General features: G+C 47.3%; 1 protein-coding gene and 1 pseudogene across 2 annotated transcripts in view; both read left to right on the top strand.

The window, feature by feature from the left end:
* Positions 1 to 5,566: 5,566 nt before the first annotated feature.
* Positions 5,567 to 8,774, top strand: LOC308174469 (coiled-coil domain-containing 92B-like; the record flags this gene model as incomplete). Its single annotated transcript, XM_080549546.1, has 3 exons — positions 5,567 to 5,696; positions 6,003 to 6,050; positions 8,095 to 8,774. The coding sequence occupies 3 exons, from the start codon at positions 5,567 to 5,569 to the stop codon at positions 8,772 to 8,774; spliced, it is 858 nt and encodes a 285-aa protein (XP_080405672.1).
* A 7,991-nt stretch (positions 8,775 to 16,765) lies between these two features.
* The window catches only part of LOC308174468 (clustered mitochondria protein homolog), a 21,459-nt pseudogene continuing 20,339 nt past the window's right edge, over positions 16,766 to 17,885 (top strand). Inside the window, exon 1 of the transcript in view lies at positions 16,766 to 17,221. The product of the transcript in view is annotated as a clustered mitochondria protein homolog (transcript). The remainder of the gene's footprint in view (positions 17,222 to 17,885) is intronic.

Raw genomic sequence — 17,885 nt, 5'->3', positions numbered from 1 at the left:
ACACAGCTCCATCACAGAGCTCCATCACACAGCTCCATCACGTGAGCTTAGAATGATAACTATCTCCGTTTAGAATGATAAGGTTCTATCTCCGTTTAGAATGAGAAGGTTCTATCTCCGTTTAGAATGAGAAGGTTCTATCTCCGTTTAGAATGAGAAGGTTCTATCTCCGTTTAGAATGATAAGGTTCTATCTCCGTTTAGAATGAGAAGGTTCTATCTCCGTTTAGAATGAGAAGGTTCTATCTCCGTTTAGAATGAGAAGGTTCTATCTCCGTTTAGAATGAGAAGGTTCTATCTCCGTTTAGAATGAGAAGGTTCTATCTCCGTTTAGAATGAGAAGGTTCTATCTCCGTTTAGGGCAGTTCAGAGATATTGAGCGTCAAAGTTTTTACATTCCATTATGTTCTGTGAGATAGAACCTTTGTATTTTATGAATTACTAACTCAAAAATGTCAACATTTTAAAAAATAACACCACACAGGCATTAATAAACACCTAATGGATCAGATTATGTAAAAAACAACAACTCAATTTTGACAAAAGCGGAGATAGAACCTTATAATTCTAACGTCACGATCAGGCGTTCATCCTATTGTCAGCAGCAACCTCTCAGTACCCATCTCTCTCGGTACATAAACTCTTTTTTATTGTTTAGCAATAAAATGCAAAGAGCATTGATCCATTTACATTTGCAGAGAGGCAGTGCTGCTTGCATGTGTGGATTATTGCCTAGTGAGATAATAAACAACCATCTGGCTAAGGCACCATCTAACCATCTAAGCTACTACGAGCTAGCGATATTACTCGAGATATCCAAGATACGAGACAGCTACTGAGCTAGCTGGCTATTGTAAGGCAAGCCCCCGCCACGAATTACACATTATCAACCCACATTGCTTTATTATTTCACATTAGAAAATAGCACTCTACCTTACGCGATTGTGATTTATTTCTTAACAGGTCATTTCTGGGGTTTTAGAGGGTTTGTTTGTGTGGCTCTCTCGTGTTTCCATCAGTCCGTCTCGTCTCTCCTCCACCACGAGTCGTGCCTCTGAGGCTGACAGCTCTTTGACTTGAGCCCGGGATGACAGCACCCCCCGCCCTTAGCAACCAATCAGACGCAGGTCCCTCTGGAAACTGAGGAGATAAGCTCTGCTGATTGGCTGGTCGCCCAGTCTGTCAATCTTGTCGCTGTGGGTACCCTTGATCCGATGGTAAGATGCGTGGAGAGATGATCAGGTGCGAAATCACCGAACCAGCAGCAACAACTCGTGACGTTAGAATTATAAGGTTCTATCTCCATTTTTGGTCAAAATTGAGTTTTTTACATAATCTGATCCATTAGGTGTTTATTAATGCCTGTGTGGTGTTATTTTTTAAATGTTGACATTTTTGAGTTAGTAATTAATAAAATACTAAGGTTCCATCTCACAGAACATAATGGAATGTAAACACTTTGACACTCAATATCTCTGAACCACCCTAAACTGAGATAGAACCTTATCATTCTAAACGGAGATAGAACCTTATAATTCTAAGCTCACGTATTGTCTACAAATTTGGAGATACCCCTAAAACAGATAAACCCCCCCCCCCCCCCCCCCCCCCCCTCCCTTGAGAGGAGTGATGTTGCAAATGTGTTGTTATTTTCATGTAGACATTATTGCTATAAATATGCTTTGCGGAGGGGTTAATAAACTGCATTTAAAATACCAGATGAGGTGTCATTGTACAGTGGAATCTATGGGTGATTTTTTTTTTTTTTTTGCTACTGTTATCTGAATATAATTTATTGCTTATATTTCTGAAATAATGTCTTTTTTTTTTTTTTTTTTTTATCTCCTGTTTTGGGCAATGTTTAGTTCGCAAAAAATATAAACTATGAACCGAATCACTTTTTTGACATTATTCATCCACGGAATCGCTGTTTATCAGTGCTAATATATTATGAACCTGACAGTCGCTTTTACTTTTTTGGCGTGGCAGCGGTTTGCGCTCAGTGAATCCCCACCACCCCATGTGCCAACTCCACGGTGTCCTCTCCGTGTCCATCTGTCTCTATCTCGCCCGGTGTGTCAGGTCTGGTCCACACAATTGTCGATTTAATTGTGGTTTAAGTGCTTTGTTTTTAACATTTGCTATCTTTCAGCCCTCCTCCCCTTTCCCCTTATGAGGCAGGCCGGCATTGTAAATAAGAATTTTGTTCTTAATGGTCTCGCCTGGTAAAATAAAGGTAAAATAAAAAATAAAAATAAAACTTCCTCATCCTCCTCTAAGGATGACTACATCGTTGTTGTTATTTAATGTTTTTGGCTGGGCTGATGAAGATCTAAGAAGAGACTGTGGAAGGTGGAACACTGCCTGCAGGTGTAACCCTGGTCATGTATAGACGTCCCACACCGCCAGAGACCCCAGTAACAGGGAAAGGACCACTAGTGCCCCCTGCAGGCCTGTTGAACCACTGTCCTCTCAATTGTCACTGGATGCAATATAGCTAGTGCTCTGGCGCCAACCTGTGGTACTGCATACCTCTGACAGTCTCCACAGATCCACATATTGGATGGACAGGCCTGAGTCGCTCACGATAGCTTTACGGATGAGCAGACTTTTGCTGAACACCAGGTGTCTGGAATACACATACACACACACACACACACACACACACACACACACACACACACATATATTGTCTTGTGCTGCAATATCAGGAACCGAAGCCTAAGAATTTTACTCTCTTACACTTGTGTAATGTGCCGTAACAATAAACTTGAAACTGAAACCTGAAACTTGAAACACACACACACATACACACACACACACGTACAGAGACACACACACACACACACACACATACGGAGACACACACACACACACACAGACGCACGCACGCACACACACACACACACACACACACACACACACACATACAGTACATATATACATACATGTATACAGAGAGGGGGAGAGGATAAAGAGCAGTGTCCCAGGCACAGTAAGGGTCTGGCCAGGTCACTGTCCACTAAAGATGAATAATGACCACAGTCCTTGACACGCATCTGAGCGGCTCCAGACTGGGAGCTGCATTAACCTGCATGAACCTGGTCCTGGGAGACAAGAGGACAGGAAGACTGCACCACACTGGCATTGGTGATGTTAAACCAGTATGGCACTGATGAATACAAGTGCATCTCTATAACTGAGTCAGCGAGTGGGTCTGGTTGTCATAGACATTATAAAACTGAGTCAGTGAATGAGTCTATCTTTCATCATCACTGTAAGACAGTCATGGTGATGTGTTCTTTTTTTCTTTATTTTTTTACTTTGTTATATGCTGGGGGAAAGCTTCATGGTCTGGATGGGCTGTGGGGTCTGAAACAGCTACACGTCATTCTGGTTGACCTTTATATCTGTCTGTCTGTCTGTCTGTTAGTCTGTCTCTCAGTCTGTCTGTCAGTCTGCCTGTCAGTCCGTCCGTCCGTCCGTCTGTCTGTCCGTATCTGTCTAGTAGAGTAGTGTGTCAGACTGATTGAGGTCTGTTGACAGTTGCCTTCCTATTCGCACAAACATCACGTGATGCTCCAGATGCTCCAGAGCGCAAACATGGGCCACCACAATCCTGTCCTTCTGAAGGATAATCCCTACTTTAGCACCAGCGAGGCCCCAGTCAGTGGGTGGACCACATCCTCCATAAGCGTCCGATCACAGACACTGTAGGGTCTTATCTGGGAGGTTCACAGGGAAAGCTCCATCCCATGTCCAATGCTGTGACTACTCTAAGCACCCATATCTCCCTACATACCTACCGCAGTTAGTGAATTATTGCAGCCAAGATGCTGGTTGACTTTGTAAAAGATGTTTTCATTGTATTCAAGATACACAGATAAACAAACGGACAGATTCAGGACGCAGGACAGGCTCCTCACCTGTGTGCCATACCCACTTGACCTCTGTATCCACCTGCACCGGGGTCAGGCAAGCTACCTACCCTGGCTGAATGTATCACTGACATGTGCTGCACAATGGTCATTCTTACCCCCTGGATACTGATCTTGGGTCAGTTTGGCGTTTATCCCCTTGGCATAGAGCAAACAAGAATTTGGCAGGGTAACTGGATCTTTTTTTTGTAAAATCAATCCTGTCCACACGTCCTCTAGAGAGACCTATATATGGTATGAATGATTAGTAGACCGATTCCTTGAAAACAGACATGTTTCTGTTTCTCATATATACAGTTTATTTTATACTCACAATAATGTATAAATTACCAGGCTCTCTCTTTGGCTCGCTGTTATATATTTTTAGTAGCCTACCACCAGGGGGCGGTAGTATGTGACAAGTGCAGCAAGTGTCCTTGTCCAGGGTGCTGAAATACCTCCCAGCCAACAACCAGGTGACGCCACACTCAGCTCAAGTTTCCTTATCGGTTACAGTACAAACGCGAATCGATTAATTAAGAGACACGGTCTTTCGTATGAAGTATGAAAAAAACACAGTCTAGGGGGCGATTACTCACAATCAGCCCTCTCACTTTTCATATCAAGACCAAACTTTCTGTTGCGCATTGATTGCACAAATGAAAAGGACACTCAAAAAGACCATTATTAAGGAACGTGTCTGTCAGTGCCGCGATAATCTTAGTTGGCATCGATGCATTTTCTCCGCAGTCCTCTAAATCAAGGACATTCGTCTCTCTCTCTCTCTCGATCCCTGGTCGATACTGCAGGATGGATGAGTGAGGAGGGGGTTTCCGCAGCTCCCATCCAATCCGTACGGTACCGTTATCCGTCCGTTCCGGTGTGAGCGGTCACGATGCTTTGTTATGGATACGCCTTTACAAGAACAGTATCATAGGCTACCGACCGGAGGACTATTCAGGAGAATCGGTCGCTTTTTTCAAGATGATATGGCAGTGCACATGTTGACAGCCTCGCCAGAATATAATAAAAGAGATAGGCTGCGCGTCACCGATCTCAGACAAGACTGAGATAGAGGGCAAAGCGACCGCGAGGCGCACTATCTATCATGGCAGTGGCCTGAGTGACTATTTGTGGCCCGATCATCATTATTTCTATTTGAATGCGATCTGTGGGGAAAAAAACAAGGCGTCCAAGGAACTACATTTCATTTTGCATATGGAATTGGGCATAGCCTTCTGACTTTCTGGAAACGGCTTGCATATCACGGTAAGATCAGTCTACACCCCATTTGGGGCAAGACAGTTAGTTTGGGATAAGTTAAAGTGGAGGCTACATAGTCCATAACCTAGGTTAGTGCAGAGCCATATAGACTATATACCTATGGCTCTGTGTCAGTGATGAAACAGCTATTTTATAGGCCTATGCTTAGTCCCCATCTAAGTTGGATTTAGTGGTACAAAGCAAACCTGTGAAAACAGACGATTGTTACTGCCCCCCTACCACTCCCCTCCCCTCCCCTCCCCTCCCCTCCCCTCCCCTCCCCTCCCCTCCCCTCCCCTCCCCTCCCCTCCCCCCACATCCCCTCCACTCCCCTCCCCTCCCCCCACATCCCCATTCCCAATGTGGCAGGTTCTGTGTGGGGTTGTCATGGAGACGGCGAGGTTGGAGCAGCAGGTGGCGACTGTGGAGAGGGGTGTGGCGTTCCTGAAGCAGGAACACCTGGTCATGCTGGCGGATCTGCACCTGGAGATCACACACCTGAAGAAGCGCTGCCAAGGTCAGTCTCTCTCTCTCTCTCTCTCTCTCTCTCTCTCTCTCTCTCTCTCTCTCTCTCTCTCTCTCTCTCTCTCTCTCTACACACAGCAAACAGTGTGATCAACAGTATGATCTAGTTCACCTAAGTCTCTCTCTCTCTCTTGCTCTCTCTCTCTCTCTCTCTATCTCTCTCTCTATATATATATATCTCTATCTCTCTATCTCTCTCTCTCTCTCTCTCTCTATCTCTCTCTATATACTGTATATATATCTCTCTCTCTCTCTCTCGCTCTCATCTGTCTAATACTGGTTGTTTCTGTCTCTGCAGAGCTCGGCTGTGAACTGACCTCCAGGTATCCTGACAGGACCACGGCAGGTGAGAAAAGTGAGGAGGAGGGAGAGAGAGAGAGAGAGATGTAGAGAGCACAGATAATGATAGAAATGATCAGAGATGGGTAAAGCGAGGGAGTTAGAGGTGAAAGGTAATATGAGATGGAGGTGATACAGTAGATGTGGTAGGCAGCAGAAAAGAGAGACAAGGAGAACAAAGAGAGAACAGTATCTCTATGTATATATATATATATATATATATATGTTATGGTCAGGGTTCGAGTTATGTGGGAGCCAATGGGAGCTGAGTCCGAGTCGACAAGCCTGGAGAGTTTCAGGTTTTCATCCAAGAAACCAAACTTGAATTCAGCTGCACCTGTTATGACACCTAACGTTGAAACTGTTGAAATAGCAGAGCTCAAACAAATCCAAGTGCTTCCGAAGAAAGTAGCAGAACTCACCTCCAGTATGTATAAGGAGACAGCTTGTTCGCTCAGGGCAGCCTATACTGTCTAAAGAAAGGATGCCTTATACAAAACTGAATCCAATTATGATTTATGAAACACAGGATAAGAGCACATTGCACAAGAGATGGGGTATAACTAGAGGAATAACATAAGCTTGGATGAGATAAGATGATGATGAGGCTAACAACAAGAGGCTAACAACATCAAACCAACAAATATAAACTCAACAATTAGAATGTATATTTTAGCTACATTAACCTTATTGTAACATGTAAATACTGATACTCACGGACAAATCTATCCCACGTTTTCAAACGAAGAAAAACAAACAACTTTTCATGTAACATTACACTGGTGCATCAACTGCCACAATGTAAAGTGCGTTCGTAAATTTGCTCTGAGAACGCCGGAGCGCCCACTGGTTCAACGTCACCAAGTCATTTGATTAGACAAGAGGCATTCCATGAGAGCTTATCAGATTCCAAAGCGATTTTACGAACGCAGCCAATGCAAACTGTAAATAGAGCATCTAGGTTGCTAGGCAACGAATATGTGCATTATCTAAAATAACCGATAAAGCATGTCGCGTATTGCTAGGAAGGTTGTTTGTTGCTTGTTCATGGACGAGCATACATGATTATTTATGTCAGGTGCGATGTCACTGGAAATGGAGATGTGGACAATGTGTCGTGCTAACAGGGAAAGTGAATGGACTGTATAGCAAAAACAACAAAATTATTGGCCGAGATACCCGTAACTATCGCTTATAGCTGTTGCTTCATGTGGTGCTGTTGATGTGGTGAAATGAGTAGCCTATGGCTAATTAAAACTTGTAAGTCCCAACGCTGTGTGGGCATGATTCGCGCGCGTGCATGAGAACATTTCACACTGTTATTTTGGAGACCCCCACAAAGCTCAGCTTATAACTCGAACCCTGGTTATGGTACATGTGGGATAACTACAAGCTACAACAAACACTAACAGCGCATAGGGGACAGGGACACATGAAGTCATAGCAAACACGTAGAAGCACACAAGCCAGAGCATGTTTACAAACCACACCACATACACACTTATGGGGGCAGCGACATTTCAAGCACATAGAAGCCACAGGACAATTACAGGCCACACAACATTAAGCACTTACAAACACCTTCTAAAACTGCCATCCCCCCATTCCATCTCTTATGTAATTTTATCAATTAATGTGGTATTACTGCTATTTCAACAGTTTTGCGCATATTGAGTAAAATACTGTGGGCGAGGGGGCACGCACACATGCAATGACATTTTTACCAAGTCACTGACACTGAAGTCACTGACGCTGTGGGGATGCTAAAATTGTCCCCATATGATAAAATCCACCATCCCCCCTGATTTTCTTTTACAACTTGAGTACTGTATATAGGTACATATATATTATATCTATACTGTAACTTCACAATGTATCTGTGTGTGTGGTCTGTGTCTGTGTGTGTACGTATGTCATTGTCTATACTGTACCTACATGATGTATCTGTGTGTGGTCTGTGTCTGTGCACGTGTGTATGTGTTTGTGTGCATGGGTGCTCGCTTGTTTCGTAGCGTACTTATGTCCACGTCTGTGTGTCCGTCTCTCTTTAGAGGAGGAGGCTGAGCTGGCTTCCCGTTGCCTGGCGGCGGAATGTCTCTTGGCAGAGCAGAAATGCATGATGGGAGCGGTGCGCGGGGACCTGCGAGCTAGCCGTGCGCGGGCGTCCGCGCTGGGGCGGAACCTGAAGGAGGAGGAGCGCTACTTCCTGGACGAGCTGAAACGCCGCAGCCACAACATCACCGCCCTGGGCCGCGAACTCCACCACCAGACCAGCACCACGACGATACTCTGCCAAGAGCTGCACTCAGCGAGGCTTCGCCTGTACCAACAGAACCAAGACGCGGAGGACGGAGCGATGGAGAAGGAGGAAGGAGAAGTAGACGATGATGAAGAAGAAGAAGAAGGAGAAGAAGAAGAGGAGGGAGAAGAGGAGGGAGAGGACGAGAGCTGGCTTCTGTCTCCGCCTCCCCCGGCCTCTCCCAGCCTATCAGAGCCCAGACGTAGCATGCGTATGAGTGTGAGGGAGGAAAGGGTTAGAGCGTGTGTCCCACAGGAGAGAGTGACGTCCCCCCAGAGGGCGTGCCCTATGCCTGACCCCGCCCTCTTCCTTTACCCTCTCCAACACAGGCTCCTCCCCTGGAACAGACCCATTAGGACAACAGAGAGGGAGCAGGGAGGGACGGAGGGAGAGTGGGAGGGTTTGGGCGGAGACGGAGAGACAGCCCTGTGAGAGGGGGACAGGTTGTGAGAGGGAGGGAGGAAGGGGGAGGCATCTCTTTGGGGGAAAGGGAGGGTTGAGAGGGAGGAGAAGAGGGAAAGGGAGGGTTGAGAGGGAGGAGAATAGGGAAAGGGGACTGCTGGGTATAAGTTGAAAGGAGAAGAGATAGATAGATAGACAAAGGTTTTTGATGTAGGCTTTAAACTGTAAACATATCAAGGCAACGTAGTTTAGTCGTAGGAGCTATCCAATACAAGCTGATTCAGAGTGACTTTAGACATCAACTCGCTTCCCTCGCTTTCACAGGAACACGTTAGTACTCCAAACATTTCAGATGGAAATCCTGTTCCCAATCACTGTGACCCCGAGGAAGTGTGTAACAGAGAGCTTTACTAGATCACTAGCCTTAACGAGTATTTGAAGGTGTAACAGATACGATAGGTAGAATGGAGGATGACGTAATGTCGTCGTGATAATGGTATTTATGATTTGCTCATAAGATTATCTTCCTGGAGTTCATTAAACAATGCTGAGTAATGGCCTCAGCCAGTAGCAAAAATCATTGTTGTCTTTTTATTCAGGAATCTGCTCTCTGCCGTTGAATGGTTCTATGATATTAATAATAATAATAATAATATTCATTATATTTATATAGCACTTTTCCGAGGCTCAAAGACGCTGACAATATGGGAAAAACGGAAAACACAGAAACAACAAGCAACAATTAACATGAGCACATAGAACAGAGAGAGATGGAGATGGTTAGGGGTAGGGGAGGTTGTATGCATGTCCAGGGGGGGAGGGGGGTGGCAGGGTTAGGGGAGATGGTTAGGGGTAGGGGAGGTTGTATGCATGTCCAGGGAGGGGAGGGGGGTGGCAGGGTTAGGGGAGATGGTTAGGGGTAGGGGAGGTTGTATGCATGTCCAGGGGGGGAGGGGGGTGGCAGGGTTAGGGGAGATGGTTAGGGGTAGGGGAGGTTGTATGCATGTCCAGGGGGGGAGGGGGGTGGCAGGGTTAGGGGAGATGGTTAGGGGTAGGGGAGGTTGTATGCATGGGAGAACAGGTAGGTTTTGAGGTGGGATTTAAAAGTGGTATATAAGATATAAGATATTCACTTTATATTAGAAGCGTCTGTAAAACATGATGTCATAGGGAATACTCATTGTCAGTCATTTACAGTAATAATAATAATAATAATAATAATAACTTTATTTGTATAGCGCTTTTCCTGCAAATGTTGCAGCTCAAAGTGCTTTAATCATTCTATAATCTTAATTTAATTATTTTAAAACTTAAATGCAATATTAAAAGGAGGGGTTTTTATAATCTTAATTAAATTATTTAGTCATTTAAAGGCAATATTAAAAAGATGGGTTTTTAGTCTTGACTTGAACATATTTGCTGAGGTTGCATCCCTAATGTAAACTGGCAGTGCATTCCACAATCTGGGAGCATAAAATGAGAATGCACTGCAGCCTCACCAAATCTCTTCTTTTGTACATGTGGTACACAGAGAAAACCAGTGTCAGAAGACCTGAGAGCTCTATTGGGCTGATATGCTAGCAAAAGGTCTTTCAAATATTCTGGTGCTATGCCAGTGAGAGCTTTATAAACAAGCAGAAGGATCAGTAGGTGACATGTGCCACTGCCAGGGGAGGCTGGTGGAGGCAGAAATCAGAGGACGGGCTCGTTTTAATGCACAGAATGGAACGAGGAATGGTATCAAACATTCCATTCCATGCATTCGATTTGAAGCCATTCCTGATTCCATTCCATGCATTAAAACGAACCTGTCCTCTACCAGCCTGGCAGAGACTATATTTATGATACTGTACATGTGAAAACCATACTGAACCCTCACCAAAACATCTAAACTAAAATGAAAGACAAGCCAGACGGAAATGAATGAATGAATGAATGGTCTTTATTGTCATTGCTATAGTACAGGTACCAAACAACGAAATTTAGGAGGGGTGGCTCCCCTGGTGCTAGGAAAGAAAAAAAAAACAAAAAAAACAAGGGAAAAAAAAAAAGAAGGGAAAGGAGCTGGTTTACATAAATAAAGGCTATGTACACTATCCACTATACTATACTATACTGTACAGATAGACGACTAGGGTTGTCATATTGCACATAGTGTTATTGCACATTCATTTAAAGTGTCGCAGTTTGCAGGCTTGAAATGTACATATTTGTGCCTCAGCACTACACCTGATTTTTTCAATCCAGCAGCTGCCATCAATCCGTCCAGACTGTCCAGGGCCCAGAACCTAGGTCTTTGCTGTGTTCAGGGCCTGGATGGCCCTGGGGTAGAAGCTGTGCTTCAGTCTGTTTGTCCTTGCGGCCATGGTCCTGTACCGCCTTTTCGAGGGCAGCCGGGCAAAGTGTTCGTACCCAGGGTGGGTTGGGTCTCTGGAGATCTTGGAGGCCTTCCTGAGACAGCGTGTGTTGTACAGCTCTTCCAGAGAGGGGAGGGGGGCGCCGGTTCAGATTCAGATTCAGATTCAGATAACTTTTATTGCCATTATGCGTTACACATATAGGAATTTGTTTCGTCATTACAGTAAGTGCGTATTATACTTTTTTCACAAAAACAGGACAACACAACAACAACAGCAACACAGGACAGACAACAGTGCATTGGATAGTGCGGTATAAAGTGCAGTGCAGAGTTTTTTTTACAGTGAGTCCAGTGCATATTCAGACCTGAGCAGACTTGGGGGCGGGGGGGAGGGGGAAGCCAGAGTCATTTATCAGCCTGGCGGCTGAGGGATAGAAACTGAGCCTGTGGCGGGCCTTCAGTGCCTTAGGCAGCCGCAACCTTCTTCCAGAGGGAAGCAGGGTGAGGAGGCCGTGGCCGGGGTGGAAGGGGTCTGCCATGATCTTCCTTGCCCTCCTCAGAGCCCTGGTGTCATGCAGGGAGTTGAGGGAGGGCAGGGGACAGCCGATCACCCTCTCTGCTGAACGTAGCACCCGCTGCAACTTGGCCTTGTCCTTGGTCGTTGCAGCAGGGAACCAGGTGATGATGGAGTGGGTGAGGATGGACTCTATGATGGCCGTGTAAAACTGGACCATCATGGACCTCGGCAGCTGTTAGAGTTAAAGACAATGTTTTCATAAATGTGAAAATGATAGAGTTAGATGTTCTATAAATGTTAAAATGATAGAGTTAGATGTTCTATATAATTCTGTATCACTGTGTGAGCTTTTGTGCACCCTATGCACTAGGCTGTGTATTCTCTGCTCATCTTTCCACTCCTAAATCGGGGCTCCGCTTCCTGTTGTTGTGTTATCCAGGAGCCCAGCGGTGGAACTATTTATATTTGAGCTGAACAGTTCCATGGGAATGTTTATGTTTAAAATGTACATTTTCATGAGAATGTTTGTGTTGGGCAGAGCAGTCCATGGAACTATTTATGTTAAGGTACATTACCATGGGAATGTTTATATTTGGGCTGGGAATTCCATGGGAATGTTTATATTAAGCTGTAAGGTTCCATGAGAATATTTATGTTAAGATGCTTTCCCATGAAACTGCTTATAATTAACGCAGTGCTTTGCCTGCCCCTTTTTCCGTTCTGTTAGAATAAAAGGCTGACTTAGGGAGTGAAACTTAAACACGGTCTCTCTGAATCACTCTCCTTGCAAGTAAACTGAGCTCCTTGACTCCGCGTCTCTTTGTGTCTGAAAGTCTACTACGGTCTGTTGAACTAGCGCTGGTTATCATCACCTGTCCTACAAACAGGCTAAGTCAGAAAATAGCATTGAACTATAACCATCAGCAGCCTGAGTTTCCTCAGCTGCCGGAGGAAGAACATCCTCTTCTGGGCCTTCTTCGTGAGGGCCTCGGTGTTCTGCTCCCACTTTAGGTGCCGGGAGATGGTCATGCCTAGAAAGCGGCATGACTCCACGGAGGCCACCGGGGTACCTCCCAGCGTGATGGGAGGGGGCAGGGCTGCTTTCCTTCGGAAGTCCACCACCATCTCCACTGTTTTCAGAGCATTTAGCTCCAGATTGTTTAAACTGCACCAGCTCTGCAGCCCCTCGATCTCACCCCTGTAGGCAGATTCGTCCCCCCCGGAGATGAGGCCCACCAGGGTGGTGTCGTCTGCAAACTTCAGGAGCTTGACCGAGGGGTGGCGGGAGACACAGCTGTTGGTGTAAAGGGAGAATAGTGCTGGAGACAGGACGCAGCCCTGCGGGGAGCCCGTGCTGGTGGACCTGGAGCTGGAAATGCTCTTCCCCAGCTTCACCCGCTGAGACCTGTCAGTCAGGAAGTCCGTGATCCACCTGCAGGTGGAGACCGGCACCTGCAGCAGGGATAGCTGGTGCTCCAGGATGTGTGGGAGGATCGTGTTGAAGGCCGAGCTGAAGTCCACGAACAGGATCCTGGCGTAGTTGCCTGCAGTGTCTAGGTATTCTAGTACGTAGTGCAGAGCCATGTTCACGGCGTCCTCCGTGGATCTATTGGCTCTGTACGCGAACTGCAACTGGTCCAGCACAGGATCCGTGATGAGCTTCAGGTAGGCCAGGACAAGGCGCTCCAGGACCTTCATGACGACAGAGGTCAGAGCGACGGGTCTGTAGTCGTTGAGGCCTGTGACCTTGGCCTTCTTGGGGACGGGGATGATGGTTGATGCCTTGAAGCACGCTGGGACGTGACACAGCTCCAGCGAGGCGTTGAAGATGTGGGTAAACACCGGGGCCAGCTGGTCGGCGCAGTGCTTCAGGACAGAGGGAGAGACGGAATCCGGACCAGCTGCCTTCCGGGGATTCTGCCTCTTAAACAGTCTGTTTACCTCTCGCACTGTGACAGAGAGAGGGGGTGGGGAAAGGGGGGTGGGGGTGGGCGGGGCGGGTGAGGAGGGGGGAGGGAGGGGGGGGGAGGGGGGGGGTAGCAGGAGGGACATTGGCCCCCCTGGGGGACGGGGGTGGTGGTTGTAGCCGGGGGGGGGTGGAGGGAGAGGGCGGGGGTGGGCGGGAACCTCTCTTTCTCAAACCTACAGTAGAACTCGTTCAGCTCGTTAGCGAGAGGGAGGTTGTCGGACATCAGCGGGGACCTGGGTTTGTAGTTGGTGATGGTCTTTAGGCCTTTCCAGACGGAGGCGGAATCCCCCTCAGAGAGCTGTTGCTGCAGCTTCTCCGAAAAGCGATGCTTCGCCTCCTTCACCGCTTTGGCGAACCTGTACTTGGCCTGCTTGACCCGGTCCACGTCCCCACTGCGCCTAGCCACCTCCTTCTCTGACCTCAGACGCCTGAGTTGGGATGAGAACCAGGGCTTGTCGTTGTTGAAGGACTTCCTGGAGCGGAGGGGGACACACACCTCCTCGCCAAAGCTGATAAATGATGTAACAGTGTCTGTGTATACATCCAGATTGTTACCAGCCTCTGGCCCCGCCCACTCCACCAAGTCCTGGTCACAGCCTGCACTCTCCAACCAGGCGCAGAGTCGCTCACATGCCTCACTGGACCACACCCTGAATCGCCGTACAACAGGTTTAGAGAGTTTTAACCTCTGCCTGTAGCGAGGGATCAGGTGTATGAGGATGTGGTCAGCCGGTGATCTTCTGGGCTGTTCTCACGACTCTCTGTAGCGCATTTCTCTCCGCGGTTGTGCAGCTGGAGAACCAGTTGCAGATGCCGTAGGTGAGGATGCTCTCCACTCCGCCGCGGTAGAAGGCCACCAGTATCTCCTGCTTGTTGTGTTCCTTCCTGAGGACTCCCAGGAAGTAGAGCCGCTGTTGTGCCTTCTTGATGGTGGCTGCTGTGTTGTTCTTCCAGGACAGGTCATCCTGTATGTGCACCCCCAGGAATCGGAGGGCTGAGACTGGGAAATGGAGACTGTGAACCCTGGTTTACCCTACACAGGACCAACCGGACCGAGTTGTTTTAGGCTGGCCTGGTTCCACATCCAGGGAGAAACTCTAGCTATCTCAGCTTGGTTTGGGTTGGCCCTGTAGTGTGTAAAGCCCCAACATACAGTAGTTCCTTATGCGCTCTGGTCACAGAAAGGGAATGTAGGTTATATCAAACATAACCACAAGAGGGCAGCATATATTAGACTCACATTAACTACTATCAGAGGGTTCATCTCAGACTTTACTTTATAGTACTGTGTTTCTTAACCATTTTGTTTACCTACTGGTATCACAATATGAAGCTAGGAAAGATCATTGAGTGATAATTCCGATAAATGAATAGATCAGCAAATGAGTACGAGTGAAATGAGTCATCATGAGTATTAGATTCTTAAGAGATGCACTGGTCCAGCTTTCCACAGGCACTTTAGATCATCCTAATGATAAAACACAGTTTGCAATAAACCGTTTGTAAACTCTTTACACACAACAACACGCACACTTTAGCGCTCGTCTTCTTTCAGACATCCCATTCCGGAACATTCCCGTGATTCTCTCAGAACTGCTGCTCAGAATGTTAATGCCACTGCAGCGCTGCCATGGCAACCGATGGGGCTCCAGAGCGCGCCTTTACAGAGAGTGAGTGTGTGTGTGTGTGTGTGTGTGTGTGTGTGTGTGTGTGTGTATCTATTAGGATATATTGTCGGGGCCCTATTCCTGTCAGGGGCTATGTGGTAAAGCATTGGTCCCTGTGGTTGTTACAGAGCAGCAGAACAGAGAGGTGTCAGACTTGTTCCTGATGCTATTTATAAAAGCCGGCAGCTGCAGTTTTTTCTTGCACGTGCTCAGATGGAGGCGGGATGGATCGCATACTCAGGCATCCAGGAAGTGACATCATAATGGGGGGGGTTTATTAGAGCCCTGAGGACCTGGAGGCTAGGTAGTCGCCCTCGTGTGGAGCGGGACAGGTATTTACTGTGTGCGTGTGCGTGTGTGTGTGTGTGTGTGTGTGTGTGTGTGAGTGTGTGTGTGAGCTTCTTCCTGCTTGGAATTTAAAGGAGTGGTGACAGAGGGTCTCTTTAGCCGCCCTCTACCCCTCCTCACACACACATGCGGCGTGAAGGGCAGTGGAGGACACACACACACACACACACACACACACACACACACACACACCAGGCTTGTGTAATGTGGATTCGCAGCAGGGAGAGGGGAGCCTGGGAAACTCAGCTCTCTCATTTCAGCAGGACAGCAGGCTGAAAAGGAGATGGAGTAGCGGTATCTTCTCCTGTGTGTCTCTCTCTCTCTCTCCGCACTGGCTGGGAAAATCTGCAGGACTCAAGCTTTCCTACTGGGATTGTTTAATAGAATTGCTTTTTTTGCAGCCGTGGATTTTTCCTGATCTTTTTTGCTCTTTTGGCTATTCTTGTTTTGTCTGAATATATGTTAGTATGAACATACTGCACATTGTTGTTGTTTTTTAAACCAACTCTAACTAGGACATTCTCTTGGATTACGTTACAGTTCGGCTTGGTGATGTGATGCCATTTCGGGCCTTTTTTATGGAAACTGAGTTGACTGAAGTTTTATTTCCTCTATAAACTCTGAACCTGGTCAAGTTCACCTGGACACGCTCCAGGATGATGACATCATTCCACATTCTTTCTTCAGAAGTCAGTGTCCGCGGATTAGTACGGAACTTCCTAGTTATGTCATCAGCTGTTGTCCGGACTTGACCTGCACACACACGCACGCACGCATACACACACACACACACACACACACACACGCACACACACCCACACACACACGCTTTGAATGCCCAAGACACTGACCCTCTTCTGAAGGTTTGGTTCCTCTTAAAGCTCCTTAGCTTCTGTGCTCAGCAACTCAACAGTGTTCACACCCGCCACTGTGACCCTAGGGCTGGCTGTGAAGGCCTACGCTTGTACATGTATTAAGTGTACAGAGTGTCAGACTTTGAGGTAGGCTGACCATAGTAGCCTTACTTTACTTCTAAGTGACCTCCTTAGCCTCTCTTAATGTCCTATGTCCTATACGTCCTGTCTCTATTGAACTCAATCTTCCACCTTTATCTCCGCTCAGTTTAGCACTAACAGCACTGCTGTCGTGCACTGAGGCACCATGGGAAATGTAGTCCAGTGCTGTCACGTGTTGGTGGGGTACATCCAGTGTAAGGATGCCCCAGAGGAGGGGGAGGAGGAGAGGTCCCCACTACTGTCCAAGGAGGGGAGCGAGTGTGACTCCCTGACCCCGCTGGACGACCTGGAACAGGACCTGGTGATGAACCCGGCCCTCGACCGAGGCCACTTCCTGTTTCCTGACATCATCCTGAGCAGCAGCCTGTTAGTGGACGCAGGCATGGCAGAACCAGTGGTGTGTCTCCTGGTGACCAAGGGGGAGCGGGGGAGAGGAGGAGGAGGAGGAGGAGGAGGAGGAGAGGAAGTATGGAGGGATGAGGGGAGAGAGGGTGGACAAGGACCAAGGGGGGGTAGGGGAAGAGATTACTACTGGACTGAGGTCCAGACACAGACGGAGACAGAGACCCAGATGGGGATGGAGGCAGAGACACAGACAGAGACACAGACAGAGACACGGACAGAGACACAGACAGAGACACAGACAGACACACAGACAGAGACACAGACAGACACACAGACAGAGACAGAGACACAGACACAGACACAGACAGACACACAGACAGAGTTAAAGAATCAGACCCAGACTGACTATAACACAGACATACAGACAGAAACACAGACAGGGCATACACAAACCCAGACACAGACACAGACAGCAGTAGAGATAGAGACAGACCTATCAACAGAGATACAGACAGCAATACAAACACAACCAGAAACACAAACACAGACAGAGAAACAGACCAGTGTAGTAGACACACAAACCTGGATACACGCACAGACACAAATACCTGAGCAGCCTACACGTGACGACGGACAGACACAGGTGGAAACACAGACAGAGAGACAGACACGGGGCTCGGGAGGGCTCGGGGAGGAGGAAGCTGCACAGAGAGGACAGAGAGAGGGGAACTCTGTTCAAACGGAAGAGCACACAATTCAGACGGAAGACAACATCATGCAGAGGGTACAAATCAATTTGACAGGACAGAACACTGTCCAAACTGAACAGAACATGCAGCAGACAGAACTACCATGTCCAACCCAGACAGAACTAAGTCCAAAACAACAGACAGAGCAGAACCCTCTCCAGACAGAACAGA

The sequence above is a fragment of the Nansenia antarctica genome (genome assembly GCF_963989245.1).
Source record: "Nansenia antarctica genome assembly, chromosome: 20".
NCBI classification, from domain to species: Eukaryota; Metazoa; Chordata; class Actinopteri; order Argentiniformes; family Microstomatidae; genus Nansenia; species Nansenia antarctica.
This window is presented reverse-complemented; position numbering and strand designations above follow the sequence as displayed.